The sequence below is a fragment of the Pavona decussata genome, unplaced genomic scaffold (genome assembly GCF_977016875.1).
Source record: "Pavona decussata unplaced genomic scaffold, jaPavDecu1.1 SCAFFOLD_366, whole genome shotgun sequence".
Lineage (NCBI taxonomy): Eukaryota > Metazoa > Cnidaria > Anthozoa > Scleractinia > Agariciidae > Pavona > Pavona decussata.
Window position 1 is genome coordinate 917392 of NW_028145742.1, and position 18356 is coordinate 935747.

Below are 18356 nucleotides of genomic sequence, written 5' to 3' on the forward strand. Positions count from 1 at the left end.
GCTAAACAAAACAAGGGTCAAGACTTTCAAAGGATAGGTAAACACTTGTTAGGGACCGATTACATGAGCCGGGGTTTGCCAAGATGAGTTTCAGCCTGGAATTACATGAGACGGGCCTGCTGGGCGCTGGATAAATGTACACGTTGCCGGTTAAAAAAATTGCCATATTTCGATACGACCGGTTATCAAACTGCTTGAATGCGAAAAATAAATCCATGAAAATGATGCGGACTTACCGGTTTTATCGAAGTATGGCAGTTTCGATTAGCCATTTTGCTGTAAGGCGGAATTTTGTCGTGTGAAATTGTTGGTGGAGGAATCGCGTCCAGGTCCCAAGTAGCTATAGGTTAATTAGCTGGGATCGCTGTACCAGCACCCTGACTAATCATGCTGGTCTTCATGTTGCGTTCAGAGATCTCGGCAAACAGAGCCAGCCCGGTTCATGTAATCGTCCCTTTAGAAGTGCGCAGAGAGTGCACCTTGAGTAAAACTGAAATCATGGGCCCAGTTGTTCAAAGCCCGATTAAGTTAATCCCGCTGGGTTAACGTGAATCTTGATTTGAGTTTAATTACTTATTACACCTCTTGCTAATTATGAAGGTTTTTCCAAAAGATTTTGACCTCGGTTAACTAATCAAACTTGGATTAGCATAGTTAATGGGATCTCCCGCCATTAACTATGATTAGCGGTAATCGGCTTTCGAACAACCGGGCCTTTTAGGTTTATAATCCATAATAACAGTATCGCTAGCTTATATTTATAAAAACTACTCGCCAGGATTCAGCCTTAAAGGTACCAACTACAAAAAAAAAAAAAAAAAAAACAACATTGTGGTCTTTTCTATAGTCTAATTGTTCCTCATTCTTGATTTTGGTCAATCGAACGATCCCCCATGTTTGAGTGTTGTGTAATTTTTTTTCACTTTATTATTTTTGTAAATATAAATATTTCATTGAAAACAATATTATTAAAGAAAATAATATCACTGTCACGAAGTCCTCTTATATTTTGCGTTTACTTGTCAAACTCTTATTTTTTCTCGATCTTAGCGGTTGATAAAAAATGCGAAGTACTTGATTAACATAACAGTGCACCGCATTTGTTTCGAAATTGAAGCTTTTAGGTTTCAATTACTTAAAAGAATTACTGAGAAATGTTTAGTTACCCTTAATTTTCATATTTGGATTCCAATAGCCCTTGCTAAGACCTTCTTTTCCCGCATGGCCATAAAACGCGCAAAAACACCTTTGTATTAGTAATTACCGCTCGGGAAGCCCGAGTTTCTTAGAAAGAACTACCATATAACAGTATATAACCCATCCTCGTTCCCAGAGCCTACGCTCTTTTGATCAACGACTTGGATCAATTTTAAAATCCGTGTTGGCTCTGGGGACGAGAATACATTCAACCATTCTCCCGAAATGGACAGAAGGCATGCGCAGTGGCAAACTTAATGCAACCGAGGCAATCGCCGGCACTGTGACCTCGATCTGATAGTTGAAGGTCTTGTCTCAGATTCGACTTTGGCGCAGTGGTGAGAGCACTCGCCTCCCACCAATGTAACCCGGATTCGATACTCGGACTCGGCGTCATATCTGGGTTGAGTTTGTTGTTGGTTCTAGTCCTTGCTCCGAGAGGTTTTTCTCCGGGTACTCCGGTTTTCCCCTCTCCTCAAAAACCAACAAAAAACAACAATTCGATCTGGATTACCGCCAAGCACTTTACCATGAGCCTCTGGCTCGGGAGATTGTGCAAGGACTCCCCGTGTTATTGACATTAAATAAATTACGTTACTTTACTTTTTCTCCCTGACACGATGCTAAACGTCTTTAACAAAGACTACTGTAAGATGATTTCCCGCTGGCGAGTTTAATACATGGCAGGAACTGGGAATTCGGAGTATTTTCTCTGATTGGCTGGAGTGGCGCAATTTCTTTTTGAAATAATTAAACAGACGTAAGAGGCAAACACAAGTCGAGCAAACAGACCCAGTGGCTGTTTTTGAAAAACGCAGAGCAACGGAAAAGAGACACAAAAGACTTTGCGGAGCCTTTATGCAACAAGGCTTTTTATAGTAAAGTACTAATTTCATGAATTAAGTTTTTTACTCTTTCCTTTCGCATATTTCTTCGCACAAACAGCACCAAATGCAAGCACAGCTGATAGAACTTTGAGTTTTACCTTCAGACTCAAAATGAGAAGAGGGTTTACCGTGACGAGTTTAAAAACACAATCTTTTTACAAATGACTGAGAGTTCAAATGATAACCGGAAATTACTGAAACCAATCCAGACACTCTCTCACCATCTGTAAAGCGGTCGAATGAAACACAGGATCTTTCAGTGCAATAACATGACGTGTGGTCTCGTTAGTCATACGCTGACAAACGCCAAAACAACGTAGGGGAATAATAAGCCCTCAATGCATGTCAAGTTTGTATAATTGTGCCCTTTTTCACCCCTGAGACTGTTGCGTTAAATTGTGTGCACCTAGACAGTTAGAGTATTTGCGCTTAACAACAAGAATTGAAAAAGCCAGGGATGTTTTTTCAATTAGAGCTACAGAGGATAAACAGTGTGTTCTGAGAAACACTGACATCATTTTTTTTTGGGGGGGGGGGGTGTGGGGAACGGAGGGGGTCTGGCTAGGTTCCAGTGGTACATCGGTTCAACTCAGAGAAGTATAATAAAACAACTTCAGCAAAACATTTATGAATTCATAAAATAGATATATACATGGAAGGCACGTTTACAAGAGTTACATTGACATTGAAATAATATAAAGTAAGTTACATTGTCAAACTGTTAATACAGCTTGAGATGGCCTGTCACTTGGTCCACAAGATCAACTGGGCCTACAATTGAACATCATAATAAAATACCTTAAGGTGCCTCACTACAGTTTATGGGGGTCACCAGATGCTTTCAATAATATGATCACTGGTCCTCATTGTGAGGGAACAAACAAATGCAAGTCAAAACCATCATACAAGACAACGGGTGTTTGTTATTTTTCCATACTCTTGCTAGAAGTGGCGCAAAACAAGTGGCTGAGTGGCCATCAGAGGACTGGGCTCTTATTCTTTGAAAATGTTTTACTCAAAAGCCACCTGTACGACCCTACCGCAAAATTTTACCATTTAAACTTTGGATCAAAATAAACGTTCATTCCAAGTTAAAACAAACATCTGTAAGAGAGGTTTTTGCATATCAAAGAAAATGGCAAAATGGGATAGGTCGTATGGCTAGATTTCGAGAAATTAAGATCGCAAAACGTTTTGTAAAACCTCCATTTTGAGCATGTCACTTCTGAATACACAAGAAAATCCATTCACTTGTGTGCGCGCACATTACAAACTGCTTGTTTGTTTTCCTTGATCACTCATGTAATATTTGCTCACATGTAATTGCTTACGTGAAATCGCATGTAAAGAAATTTATTAATACTCAAAACTGTAGTAAGCCACCTTAAGATACATATCAAGCACAGAAGAATTCGCCATAATTCTGAACAAATACACGAGAATGGTGTACTATTCAGTGAGGCACACAGGTACACTCGGAAAACAGAAAATACAAGATGGCCAGATTGCTCGTAAATACAAGTGATTCCTGAAAATCAGACTTATACCCACCCCCAAGGAAGGTGATCAGAAATCCTGACGGGAGGAGGGAGGGGTCTCCACAGTCAAAAGTTTTCAGAGAAAATTTAACTCGAGAGATGCGAATTAAGAAAAATCTTTCCTTAAAGGGGAGAGTATATGGATGTTTTCTGGAACAACACAAAATAAACTTCTTACCAGGTCCTACACCAAGAACAGTTTTAGATCCAGGAGCTATTTGTGTCCTTCCTGCATCTTTTATAAGACAAACTTCTAAGCCAATTGATCTTCCTTTTCGTGCAAGATCAACCCTACAAACCCAAAAGCCAAGGAAAATGTCAACAGAACATCATAACATAATGGAATATGTATCATGCGTTTTCGATACACAGGAACTATGGACAACAGATCATGACGTTGGAGGAAGGCAGCGTGACGGAGTAGTCAGAGGAACAGACTTGTAAATTGGCGGTCCAGGCTTCAAATCTCCTCTCTTAACACTAAATCAATACATGTTTGTTTTTATGGTAGTCCCCTGATTAAATCCTCAGCAACACCTTGTGAATAGCCAACTGATAATATGCCTCCCTACCAACTGGGATTTTTAATGTTGATTTTTTATGTTGAGTTTGTACATGTAGTGGTTCTTTGAGACTTTAATCTTACAGTGCCCTGAATATTATTGGTGCCACAGTGTTTAACACATTGCCACTTAAATAAAATATGATTATTACTGTGTATACTTACAAGGTTGTCTCATCTGGGGCTTTAACAACAACTTTCGCACAAGCTGTTGATTCCCATTGATGAAGGAGCTTGAAATAGAAAAAGGTGACTGGATTCAGCGTTGAAATGACAGATTTTTTAGCAAATCTTCTAACATGCTACAATGGGGTACCATCATGATGACATTTTCTATAACAATGATAAACTAGATGTTACATATGTAGTGATTTACTTTGGTAGAAACAAACAAGGACCCACAATGTAAAATATTATTTAAAATAAAAGTGTGTCTAATAAAAAAAGATCATTTCAGTAACTGAAGTCTTATAAAAAAAACAGTTCCTTTCTAAACAGTAGAGAGGCCAAGCTATTAAGGGATTGGGAAGAACAAATACAGTAGCTCAAGCAAGAACCATAATTTTGCAAATTTAGTTTCAGCCTGTATCCAAGAACAGTGTAAATGCTGACTGACTTGAAATAACTGGAAATGATTGAAATGAAAAGCATGTGAATAGGTTAGCTAACATTAAACAACTATTTTTGATCACATTGTACATCTCTGCTTACAAACAACAGACAAAAAACAGAAAGACAGATGTACATAGACAGACGGACAAGCGGGTGTAATCAAGTTAGAACAATTGCCAAGGAACATAGTGGAAAATTACAACTTCCAGTTAAAATATTTATATCCAGGCTGAAATTTCACTTGAAAGTTAATGGAATTTTTTAAGTTTCAATTCAGCAGATAGACAGACTGGTTGATTGACAGGTAGCTGGAAAGACAGTTAGAGAGACAGAAAGAGTCAGACAGACAAACCAAGACTAGTTATTATGACCAATGGTTTCATTAGAAGGTGACGACCAGATGTGTACAGGTGTCTATTTGAACTCACACCCCCATCGACTTAATTTTCACGGAAATGCTTCTGAGAAACAAGTCTCAAGCTGCCACTTAGTTTGGCTTAAGCTCCGGCACCTTATTCAAAACTTATTGAAACCCAGTACTATGACAAAAGCAGGTATGCAGGGAATTTAACAATAAAGGCATTAAAGAGTATTTTTTTATTACCTTAGGATTACTTCTTTCAAGTTGCTTGCAAAGACCAACAGCTGCATGGCAACACTGAAACAAAGATAAGGGAAATCATACTCGCAAAAGCATTTTGTGATAGTTATAAAGAAAGATGCAAGTTTCTGCATCCTGCATCCAAGAGATAAATATTATTAACTTTAAAAATAGATCAGCAATTTGTTGTTGCTGCCATTTACCTACTTGAGCAGCAATTTTCCCTTTGCCCATTCCAAGGTCTTGCCTAACCACTAAAACCATTTTGTATTCTCCACATCCATCTGATGCTGAGGTCACATGCTGAAAGAAAAAACACAATTTATTCTGAATTATGCTTGCATTTGGTTCTTCATTACCAACAGAATTTGTGAATTTGGAAGTGTTGATTTTTGTGGAGGGTGGGAAATCGGAGAACCCCAAGAAAACAATAAACTTAACCCACACATGACGCGAGTACAGGAATCAAACCAGTGCCACCTTGGTGGGAGGCTAGTGCCCTCACCACAATAGGCCTTATCATGGTTTTCAACGCCATTTTGATGAGTAGGCAAACAGGCTAGAAATGACAGTGTTTGTAAGGAAATCTGATGTTATACATTTCCCTGTATTTTTTCCTGCAAGCTATTTTTAGTGGCAGTTCACGGCTGGTTCGCTATACAGACAAAATGTATGGAAAGTTCAAAACGCGACTGGACGATTTCTGGCACAGCTACATCCCTCCAATTTCCTAGTGCCAAAAGTTTCCAATTCATGAATTTTTCAGAAGTGTTGTTTTATGAAAATTATTTAACACCAGATTTCCACACAAACACTGTTATTTCAAGCCTCTTTGCCTACTCGTCAAAATAGCGTCGAAAACTGTGACAAGACCTTTGCCATCCCTTCTCCCCTAATGAAATTCAAATCCTTGGGAAAAGATTGAAGGGATCTCTGCCCACAGGGTATAAGTGGAGATGAGGTTAGAAAAATATTGGAGAGCAGAATTAGGCCACAAACAGCTTCCTTAACTCACTGCTTTATGCCCACTAAGGAAACTACTGAGGTTACATGTATACTGTGTAAGAGTGGGGAGGGGGCGGGGGGATGGTTTGAAGGAGCCCATATTCAAGACTTATTACTGAATTTAATAAAAATGCCAAACTGACATACAATACACCCTTCTTTTCTCCTTTTTAGGTTGTATATCTTTCTGAAAGGTCAGCTAAACCCTCTTACCTGTTCATCATTTCTTTGTGACCTGAATCCTTTCATAATCCAACCAAGCGAAATACCTATCAGAAAAGCTAATATTAAAATAGCAGACCCACTTAATTCTTCCACATTCATCCTAAAATACTCCATTTTGTCTTTCATTCTACAGAATCTTCAAACAAAAAACGTAAAATTCAATCGATTATGGGATTTTAAAAACTTGTATATGGCGCTCAAAAAACGCGCTCATTCACTGCCTCTCAATGACGAGACTGCTTTTATTGTGAACAGCGGTAGAAGAACCTGGCAAGGCGTGCGCATAAATTGCCCGCAGCATCTGCTGACTGATTCTCTCCCGCGTAGTTCAAATTCGGTGTTTTTCTAGACCTGTTCTTCTTTAAATATTTTGGAGTGAAAAGTTTCATCTTGAAATATCGAAAAGCCGTGATTTATTTAGTAATCAACGAGAAATTAATTAACACAGGTCACTCTTATTCCTGAGGTGGAATCAGCCATGTCGTCGCCTCTAGACCAGGTGAAAGCTTTACATGAAGCTGGACTGTTTTCAAGTGCCAAGCTCCTGGTGAGATATTATAGTTTGTTTTCAAATCTTCGTGTTATTCTGAATTGATTTTAAGTTTTTCTTGAGTTTTATAGTTAATCTCAATCATGTGAGGTACATCCACTTTATTCTCCAACTTTATCTCTCCAAGATTGTTAAAAAATTCAAATACAATCTTGAATATTTTTTACTTAACTTGCTTGTTGTCAATTTTGTAAGCTTAATTAACATAACCTTATTTTAATTTAACTATTGACTTTGTGTTTTCAGATATATTAGGATAATAATGTTGCCCTGAAATCTGAATGAAAAATAATATAGTTTTGCACGTATATATGCATGTATGTATTCATGCAGAAATGTTGAGGAGAATAATTAGCTTCTGTGACTTCTGTATGGTATACTTACCCACTAATTATAAAGAGCTGTGTAATTTGATGGCATGAATAATACAATAAGCTTGTGGAATGCTGTTCCTTTTTTAAGGTTATTGTATACCTGGGGGGGAGGGGGGTACTCCCAAAAAAATTGGATAGGGGTGTGCGGCCGGCTTCCCAAAACCCTTACCCTATTTATGACCAAAATCTACAATTTTCCCTTCCCTATTTATGACCTGATAGTGTGTGGTAAACTTCAGTTCAAATCCCCTGGAGCCCAGCGCGTGACCGGAGCGCACGACAAGCCGTTGCGGCATGTACACAGTTGCTGTCAACATCATGATGAAGAAGCAACTTCTTCTAAAAAAAAAAAAAGAATTCAAGACTAGAGTGCAAAAATCGATACCCCATTTATTACCAAAATGGCGGCAAAATGGCTAAAATCGATACTCTCTTTTTGACCAAAGCAGCTGAAAAACCATACCCTTTGGCGCCGCACATACCTATATAGCCTATGTAAGGGAGTACCCCCCCGTGTTGTATACATCCAAGGGTCTCGTCCAGAAAATCTTTTCTAAGCATGCTGTTTTAAAATAAATCCTGGAAAACAGTATTTTCAATAAAGTTTTTGAAGTTTTGAATCATTTTCTTCACTACTGAGGCATGTAGTACATGTAACATGTGATGCTATTTATTTTTTCTCTCTTTTTCAGGCAAGTTTTTTGTTGTCTGCAAATGATCATGGAAACCAGGACAAATATGAGCTCAATTACATGGTTAACAAGTATCAACTGCTGGTCTACTTTGCTGACTCGGCATTTGATGATGCACAGTACAAAAGAGCAGAGGTATGTTTATCTCATACTGATTAATGCTGATGATAATGATGATGATGATGATGATGATGATGATGATGATAAAAAAGTATTAATAATAACACTAACAGTTTACTACTAATAATAATACTATTAATAACAATGATGATGATGATGATGATGATGATGATGATGACCATAATATGTGAGTATTAAAACATCCCAACTGAAACAAAATCTTTGGTAAGAACATGATCCCGAGACCATTGAGGAGAACAATGATTTTACAATCTCTGTGGGACATACTCCAAAACACGGACTAGACTCTATCATCAAGGACTACAGGAAGGATGTATCCAATAGGAACGCCTTAGTAAAGGAAGTGGAAAAATTATGAAGAATGTACAAAGACTTTGAAATTTAGATTGGTAAAATTTGGAACATGAAGACATCAACAATCCTAGTTGTTATCGGGGCATTGAGTTTATACTTTAATCAGTAAAGGTGTGGCAAAGAATGCCACATTTATACGGGAGACATCAAGATCCATCAAATGCAGAAAATTGTCTTGCTTGGAACTGTTTGTATCTTGCGAAAATGCTATCTATCACTTAAAACTTAAAGTCAGTCTTGCCCTCAGATCTACTAAATTAAAATACTAATAATATCCAGTCAAAGTTAATTATAATACCTTCCAAATCTGTGCAGCAATTTTACATGAGAGCCATCCAGTTGAAGAAAACTATCATTAAACACAAACCAAAGGCAAGCCCACCACTGGTAAGTGCACTCAATTTGAAAATTTTGTAAACTTGTCAAAATTATTAAAAAATTTTAATATCACCGACAGTGTATCACGACTTACCGCTATGTTAAATATATCCAATAAATACGTTAGCACTGAAAAAAATGACCTTGTTTCTGGGTTTCTGCTGTGTTTGTTTTTTAATTAACTATTTGCCTCTAATTTAATACACTTACACTGTACTACATTGTATTATATTGTACATTGTAGCTGCATTATTTTGTAAATAACTCAGAGATACAGAGATGATGCAGAAAAATAGGGAACTGAAATAATTATTAATTTGCAGAGTTGCCTACAAACATGTTCATTTTTCTTTATTTTAGGGTTTGCTGTCAGAAGTTGAAGTGAAATACAAGCTGTCACAGTGCTATATGCACATGAAGGAGTTCAAAGAAGCAACAGCAATAGTATGTAGAATTAACGTTGAAATGGTCATTTTTCTTTTGGAAAATAATACCACGTATTTGTATGACTACCAGACAGTTTTTTCAGTGCTGATTTAAAGATTTTTCGATCATCAGCTTGAAGGGGTTTCCCAGAAGCAGAGGTCTCTCAAAATTAACATGTGCTTGGCAAAACTATACCAACGGCAAGGCATGGAAAGGTACAATGTACTTAATGTTTGCTTTTTTCAATAAATGGAATTTTAGAGCCACGACAGCCACTTTCCCATGATATTTGTAAGCACTGTTCATCTGTACTTCTCTTCTAAACTTCTTTCTGATGGTGCTAAATTATTGATTTCTCCTGTTTTCTTTCTTTTGTGTTCCTGTAGGTCTGCTATTTCTTGTTACAAGGAAGTTTTGAGGTGAGCTCAAGAACAAACGTTAAGGCCGGGCCAAACGAGAGCCGATAGAAACCGATAGTTGCCGATAGTTGAACTATCGGCAACCATCAAGCGGGGTGCCAAACGAGACAAAACTATCGGCGACTATCAACAAAAATTTGAGCATGTTCAAACTCAATGAGAGTGGCCGATACAGTTACAGTTCCAGTTCCAGTTTGAAAGCAAAAATATATATAGACAATTCCAATATTGCTGCGCTACTAACCTGAATTCAAAACTGATGCTTGTTACACCTTGTTCAATTTATCCCTGATTTGAACATGCTTTCATCCTGCAGACTGGGGATGAGTACTGGGCCTGCTTTTGTCCATGGATAATTTTCTGAGGTTTTGTTGATACTGCCGTGTTATGTTTAACCAGGTTCCATCTACTAAGAAAAAAACTTTTTGTTTGCTTTTTCATACAGAGTCAGTCCTCTAGCTTTAGAAGCAGTGATTGGGTTGTTGTCGCTTGGGGTTCCAGGCTCTGAAGTTACATCGCTAACCTCATCATCAACTACAGGAATGGAATGGTAAAACACTTTGAATTCATTTTTTGTTAAAATGATTGTCTGTCAGTATATTTCCATCATTTAAATTTTTATAATTTTGCACTCATTATTAAACTTGAATATCTAAGAACAAAACCAGTCCATCCATCCATCATCTGTCCTCTCTCCCTCCATTTCTCCCTAATTTTCCGTTCCTGTCTCCCTCCCTCCCTTCCTCCCTCCCTTCTTCCATTCCTCCCTCCCTTCATTCCCCTCAGATTCCTCTCTAAACTAACTGTTTAATGGTTATCAGGTTAGGATCCTGGATAAAGGGACAAGTGTTAGCAGCATCTGGAAAACATGCAAGTAAGAGCACATTACACACGACTGTGTTGTTAAACCATGTTGATACAGCCACCAAAAGGACATGAAATTTTTGTCCGATTAAAAAGGTAGAAGATAAGAGAATGGCTACTGAGTTACTGTTTAAGCCACCATGGTAAAGGAGTCCTATCAACATGCTTCTCACTTGGGCTCATCACCTTGTTGCAGTTAGTTAGGCTTGTGAGGCTAGTTGACGCCCAAGAGCTATGCCATCTGAGACCGTTATCCATGGTAGGTCTAACCTTGCTAGATTGGTCAAGGGACAGAGTCCAGACAGAGGATGACCCCATCCCTACTGGTAGTGGGTCGGGCATTGGGCTAATCACCCCCATCCTGTAAAACACATAAACAATTATTATTATGGAAACCTTAAATTCTCAACTGATACAAAGTTATCTTGGGAGTAGCACAAGGACTTGCCGAACCCCCGATGAACTAAGGCCTTATTCCCTACAGCTTTAGTTGGGAATAAGAAGACGACCATGGTGACGATAATGATGACAGTGATGATGATGATGATGATGATGATGATGATGATGATAAAAAGGTGGTTGTACAGGTGTATTAATGAGGCTGTTGGAAGATGGGGTTTCACTGTTCCACATTCTGTATGAAATAAGTAAGGAAGTTCATCCTGTAAACCTGAGACAGAGAACGTCGCTACATGTACATGTAATCTGTCAAAGCTAAAACTGAGATAACATTTTTTTCTCCTTAGAGGGAGCTCTGGCACTGAAGACACTAGAAACACAGGTACAAGAAATATTTATTATTTTAGCACTAACTTGGATACTTTGACCCTTTTTGGAAAAATTTTGTTGGCTTATCATTGTTTTTTGTACAATATTTTGCAGTGTTTACGGGATAATGTGGAACTACTCTGCAACACTGCTGAGATGTTTTATAATGCTGGGGATTACAACAATGCAAAGTCTTTCTTCCAGAGGGTAATTTTTTTATATGATCTTCCCATGTTGCCAACAATTTGATTATAATTATGTATTTTAGTATTTATTTACATGTACATGGTACTCCATGCAGAACAACACATTATATCCTAGAAAAAAGACAACAGACAAGTGAACACTACACAATTAAAGAGGCACACATTTGTGATTAAGACAAGTCACTATCACTGATATCTTTATAATTACAGTGCTGTATAGATATTTTAAAACGTATAAGTGACCAGCATCTTGTTTCTCCTTTCAATGCCGCACCTTGATCAAACAGGTGGGTTATGAGGATAAAGAAAATGATCCCCAAAGATAATTATTATAAAAAAGTGTCTCGATATTCAAACAGATTATCCCAACTCTTGCACTAAGAAATGCATGGAGAACAGTTAGCAGAACATACATTTTGACAGCAGGGTTTAAAGCATTAAGGCTGGTTTTCACTAGGACATAAGCATAAGCATACAGATAAGCAAGTGAGAACACTAGTTATAATAAGCATAAGGGCAGATGCATGTGCAGAAAACCATTTCTTGATGGAATTCTCAATGCTAGCTCCCTTTGATGTTAAGCAAGAGAGCAGACGGAACACTTAACTGCCTTGTCCTTGTGCTTATATCGCTCCCACTCTCCTTAGTGAAAACTGTGACATAAGAATGAACATGTTTGTTCTTCTTGTGCTGATGCTTAAGCTTATGTCGCAGCTGTTCTCACTAATGCTAAAGCTGCATTTGTGCTTCTGCTTATGATGATGTCCTAGAGTAAAAACCAGGCTTTAAGGAACATAACATGATCACTCATGTGTGGCTTGTCATGTTGCTCTCATTTGTCATACTTGTTGTTTTTACAGGCACATGCTCTGGACCCTTGCTCTCTACAGGGTATGGATACATATGCGTTTCTGATGTCACAGGGTGGCCATGGCAACAATGAAGGACTAGAAAAGTAAGTTTCTATTGGGAAAGCTATGTGTGTACCAATTCCAGATAAGCTCCTAAAAAACCTGGCCATTCAACATTTCCTGAAACTGCATGCTAAAAATTTTGAGGTTCAACAATCTCACAAGAGGTTACTTAACTTACACTTGTCTGTTAAACTCATCAACAATAGATGAGCTTGGGAGGTGGTGTCTAGAAGGTTGGTGGAGCCAGGCAGCAATCAGGCACGGAGAAGGAGGTATCCATGGCAACCCTGCTAGGGGCCACCACCAACGGCACTGTCACACTGAACCCAATCAGTGCAATACTTACCAGACCCAATACTTACCAACGGGAGGGCAGAGAGGGGGGGGCTTGAAAATAAGGCATGCAAAATGACCTCTCTCACAGGCCAGCAAGCAAGCTAATGTGATGCAAGCCATGGGCGCCCCCAGCAGTGAGCTTAAAGGTTGCCCCTGAGCCATGACGAGAGGCGACCGCCGACCGGCATTGACCTGCCTTAACCTTGCCCAAATTACATTTAGCCATGAGCTTCACTGAAACCTCAGGTTTCTTATTCTGGTTATCTTTTTGATTCTCACTTTTTTTCATTCAGGCTTGCAAAGGACCTGATTCAAGTCACTCAGCTGAAACCTGAACCTTGGATTGCTATGGGTCATTTCTGTAATGTGACCAGCCGGAAACCAAGAGCTGTGTATTTTGCTCAAAAGGTACCTGTACTTTGTAGCTTTGTGTGCACAATTAAACTCCCAAATCAGTCAGCCAGCCAGCCAGTCAGCCAGCCAGCCAGCCAGCCAGCCAACCAGCTAGTCAGTCAGTCGATCAGGCAGCTAGTCAGTCAGCCAGTCAGTTAATCAGCCAGCTCATAAGTCTGCCAGCTAGTCAGTCAGTTGGTCAGGCAGCTAGTCAGTCATACAGCCAGCCAGCCAACCAGTTAGTCAGTCAGTCAGTCAGTCTGCCAGCTAGTCAGTCAGTTGGTCAGGCAGCTAGTCAGTCATACAGCCAGCCAGCCAACCAGCCAACCAGCTAGTCAGTCAGTCAGTCAGTCAGTCAGTCAGTCAGTCAGTCAGTCAGTTAGTCAGTCAGTCGGTCAGGGAGCTAGTCAGTCAGACAGTCAATCGGTCAGCCAGTCAGCCAGTCAGCCTGTCAGTCAGTTAGTCAGTCTGTCAGCTAGTCAGTCAGTCAGACAGCCAGCCAGCCAGCCAACCAGCTAGTCAGTCAGCCAGTCAGTTAGTCAGTCAGTCGGTCAGGGAGCTAGTCAGTCAGACAGTCAATCATTCAGCCAGTCAGCCTGTCAGTCAGTCAGTCAGTCAGCTAGTCAGTCAGACAGCCAGCCAGCCAGCCAGCCAACCAGCTAGTCAGTCAGCCAGTCAGTTAGTCAGTCAGTCGGTCAGGGAGCTAGTCAGTCAGACAGTCAATCAGTCAGCCAGTCAGTCTGTCAGTCAGCAAGTCAGCCTGTCAGTCAGTCAGTCAGGCAGGCAGGCAGGCAGTCAGCCAGTCAGTAAGTCAACTTGTTAGTCAGCCACCTTGCCAGCCAGTCTCTCAATCAGTCAGTCTGTCAGACATGATTAACTATGGCTACCAGTTGTAACATGTGCCTCTCACTTATGTGACCTGTGAAGTGTCTTCTTTAAATTGTATTTTTAGGCCCACACTATTGACAGTCGCAATGTTCAAGCACTAGTTTTGAAAGGTATTGTACAGTTCAATACACCCCTGTAATTGATACTCATGACAGAGTATAGGTCATTAAATGTTTTCTAAAATTAATGCCTTTCCTATAAATATACCCCAACTTCCACTAGGAGAACCACTAGGAGTGCTTTCACATTTGTCAGAACTCTAAATCAAATGCGTCATTTTGAAGGGATGGTGCTGCAAAATCTTGGAAAATAATCACTCAGAAAATGGTACGTGTATTTTGAAGAAATTCGAAGGACTAGGATAAAATCTTATCCTTCAAATTGGTAAATTCCGTTTACGAATTGAACGATCTGGTCGGACAGTTTTGACAAATGGAAAAGCGTCGTAAAACTCACTTGATGATGGAGGAAACAATGTTGCATTGTACGAGTCCAGGGAAAATACAGAACTGATCAACAAATCACAAAAGAAAGCTAAAATCATAATCAGTCATTACTGAACAATACATCATTCTCATTTGTTCACCAGGCTTTAAATATTACATCACATTTCCTTTCATTGCTCATATGCCACTCGTTGACATTCCAATCCTAGCGGTATGCAGGATGTTTGTCCCATGAACCGAGTTTAATGGCCTTAGCTCCCACGAGTCTCCTGTAGCTCAGTGGTAGAGCATCTGAACTAGTAATCGAAAGGTCTTAGGTTCGACTCCTGATAGAAGCACTCGGAATTTCTTTTGCCGAGTTTGCCTGCGTTATTACTGAATAATAATACATCATTCGCAGATTGATATTTGTTGTGGGGAACAAGGATCTCCTGGGTAACAGAGAATTTTGCTCGTGAGATCCAGATCTGAATTAGTTTTGCGGACCTAGATATCAGCTTTGTTATGTTACTTTGTGTTTTATTTCAGCGAGTTTACTGCAAGCTTTAGAGAAGCAACAGGAGGCTTTGTTACATTTCCGTGAAGCAGTTAAATTGGCTCCGTGGAACTTTGAAGCTCAAAGAGGTAAATTGTACAATAGCCTTATTATCAGACCTCCCCAAGAAGAGCAGTGGCGGGAGATGAGGGGGGGGGGGGGGGGATTCTCGTCTCGAGAGACGAGATACTCGTCTCGCGAGAAGGTGAAAATACTGTAAGTGCATTTACTAAGGCTTGACTTTTTCGCGAGAGTTTCGCGAAAATGTCAAGTTGAGTGTCAGTCAGTGTAAGCGAACGACGGCTTTATTATTAAACAGCTTCAACTACAGTCCTAGTCAAGGTATGTATACTAACCAATCCGTGCTCGCCTCCCTTCTTTCAACATTGAGAGGGCAGGCTGACGAGATCCGTCCCCCGTCCCAACAACTCCCGGGGCGGGGGGGTACTCCCGCGAATTTTGGATAAGGGTGTGCCGCGAAGTTTCTTGAAACCTAACCCTATTTAAGGACTGCGAAAGCGAAAACTGATACCCTTTTTAAGGCCCAAACCCGGAAAATGACACCCTATTAGGCGGGCGTTTTCACACTCCATTATTAGATAATACAATTTCGCTACCCTATCTAAGGACCACACCAGGAATACCGTAACAAAAGGGTAAAAAAAGATACCCTATGTAAGGACCGAGAACCTCAAAAACCATACCCTATTCCATGGCACTTACCTATATAGCCCATATTTAGGAATAACCCCACCCGGGCAACAACTGCAGCTAAGAATGGTATACCATTTTCACTGTCATTACAACCACTCACTGCCTTTGCTGAATTAAGTTATGGGAGGCGAGATTTTGCAAAGATAGAGGGTCGTGAAGGTAAAGGTAGCACGCGTCGCCGAAGGGGAGTTGGGTGGGTAAAAAACGTCTGAAATCCCAGGACGACGTAACTTGGCGAGAAGGACCAAAGAAGCAGGAATAGTTGGCTTAAATAGGCAGATGAAGTCCCGCGAGACACGGATAGCATTGACTTTAAAACACCGAGGCGTTACAAACATGCCAGCGTTGCGCGCAGGCTAGTTTCGTGGTTATTTAAACAGTGAGAATAGTGGTATTAACCTTAGTATATTAAGCGAGTCTTCTGGATGATTCCTTTACCATCTATTCTCTCCACTGTATTATTTTTTGTGTAACGTGTCAGGTCTTGTTGAGTGTTACATGGCCGCAAAAAGACACAAGGAGGCGCTGACAGTGGCAAAAAACGCCCACAAGACATTAGGAGCCAATCCAAGGACTTTAACGGTACGATTAACTATTTTGCTTGAATTGGCTGAGCGTAAGATCGCGCGCGCGAGAACCTCGCGAGTTTTCGCGCAACTTGCGATGCACCTCTCTCCGCGAGTTTAAGCCAGAAGTAATTTTTTGCGGCATCAAGCAAAGAACCATGCGATCCTAACTTTCACTTCCTTTAACGATGAAAATTTAGCTATATAACCGTATACTAACTTTAACCGGAAACTCATAACGCCTTCTGATTAAGCTTTTGTGTTTCTTCATTTAGCTTTGTGCTTCAGTAATGGCTCACGAACCTGCTTCGTACGACAAGGTAGGTACAGAAAAACGCGTCGGAGAAAAAGATTGAGATTATTTAGTGGAGGGGTTTTGTTAGAAGCGGGTACCTGGGTTCTGACACCCATTTACCCTGAATCTTTGGAGAGATTTACTGAAGCCAGTCCGAACAAAACAAATTAATGAGTGGTCCCCGTCTATGCACCATTAGGGACTTTAAGCAACCACGACGTCAAAGCCAAAGAAAACGTCACTTAAAGATATATGTTGAACAAGTGGGGCCAGGGGCCCGTTTCTCGAAAGTCCCGGTACCTTACTGGGACTTTCGAGAAACGGGCCCCAAGGTCTGCAAAATAAATCTTCATGAATTAACAATGTACAGCCCGTCTGCCGTGGAAAATGTTTTGGCGGCAGAATTTCTTTGCTATTTCATTTCTTATAAGTCAGAAAATTGACAGGAGCAAATTTTGTAACGGCGGACAAATAAAACATGAAACGCATTTTCTTTTTTTTATTACATATTTATCTACTGTACACACTGCTTACGTGGTACTTTCTTATATTACTTACAACACTTCTTACGTTTACTTATACTGACAACTTTCAGAAATTACACACATGCATGCAATACTCTTACACATGGCTGAAGAAAGAAGAAACACAATCTTTTGCCACTTTGCATAACTTCTGACAATTTTTGTTCCCTCTTGCGTGTTTGCTCGCTTTACTATGTCTAAGGAAATTACGTACTACTCGTAGCCCAGTTTCAATATTGTCGAGCTTTCTGTGTTTTCAAAGAACTTCTTACAACTTTTTACGAACGTTGTCAGTCATACTAAGAGTGCATAGCATGCTGTTGTTTTCTTCCTTGTGAATCTACTCGATTGTATGGAGGCAGCGTATCAGAATCTACACTTTCCTTTAGTTTCTTCGGTTCCAGTAAGGAGCTCGATGTCGTGGAAAACCATATGATATTTGTCGAGTTGTTCGACCAGATTTTATGCTTCGACGATAAGTTTATGCACGAAATCATACAAGCGTGTGAAAATGTGAATGGTAATGAACTAATTGCATAGGGTGAAACAGTTGATTACATAAAGAACGTAAGAGATAAATATGAAGCACAGCTTACAAGTTGCTGCGTTTTAGATTTATTACAATTCAACTAACATGCTAAGATGCAACACGGACATTGTCCAGTTGGCTTTTATCACTCTTTCTACATGCATCTTTTATCTCCGTCTGTAATGATGACCAAATTCTTCTACCCTAAAAAACAAAAGTGGTCATTTTAGCCTTAGGCTACGACACGTTTTCTTGGACAGTTTAATAGTAAAATAAAGAATAAATTGAAAGGGGTAAAAATTTTCTAACTGTAAGAAATTTCGTGATATTTTCCAAAAAAGTGAACTTGTGACCGTAGGGGTATCTAGGCGCAATCAGAATCGTTAGCTATAACGAGGACTGGAAATTTCAGTTTTC

At 39.8% G+C, this 18356-nt stretch overlaps 2 protein-coding genes across 2 annotated transcripts in view; one reads left to right on the forward strand and one right to left on the reverse strand.

Moving 5' to 3' along the window:
* Positions 1-2692: 2692 nt before the first annotated feature.
* Positions 2693-6849, reverse strand: LOC146452595 (peptidyl-tRNA hydrolase 2, mitochondrial-like). The gene is made up of 6 exons (XM_085097426.1): positions 6616-6849; positions 5605-5700; positions 5401-5454; positions 4350-4417; positions 3801-3913; positions 2693-2855 (listed from the first exon to the last, which is right to left on the reverse strand). The coding sequence occupies exons 1-6, from the start codon at positions 6751-6753 to the stop codon at positions 2806-2808; spliced, it is 519 nt and encodes a 172-aa protein (XP_084953552.1). The 5' UTR covers positions 6754-6849; the 3' UTR covers positions 2693-2805.
* Positions 6850-6948: 99 nt separating this feature from the next.
* LOC146452596 (anaphase-promoting complex subunit 7-like) overlaps positions 6949-18356 on the forward strand; it is a 46842-nt gene continuing 35434 nt past the window's right edge. The window contains exons 1-16 of the mRNA XM_085097424.1: positions 6949-7174; positions 8244-8378; positions 9054-9125; positions 9477-9560; positions 9675-9757; positions 9929-9961; positions 10407-10511; positions 10783-10835; positions 11572-11606; positions 11708-11800; positions 12660-12754; positions 13343-13457; positions 14395-14440; positions 15305-15400; positions 16507-16607; positions 16867-16911. Of these exons, the coding sequence (XP_084953550.1) occupies positions 7106-7174; positions 8244-8378; positions 9054-9125; positions 9477-9560; positions 9675-9757; positions 9929-9961; positions 10407-10511; positions 10783-10835; positions 11572-11606; positions 11708-11800; positions 12660-12754; positions 13343-13457; positions 14395-14440; positions 15305-15400; positions 16507-16607; positions 16867-16911 (1260 nt within the window). The 5' untranslated portion in view covers positions 6949-7105. The remainder of the gene's footprint in view (positions 7175-8243; positions 8379-9053; positions 9126-9476; positions 9561-9674; positions 9758-9928; positions 9962-10406; positions 10512-10782; positions 10836-11571; positions 11607-11707; positions 11801-12659; positions 12755-13342; positions 13458-14394; positions 14441-15304; positions 15401-16506; positions 16608-16866; positions 16912-18356) is intronic.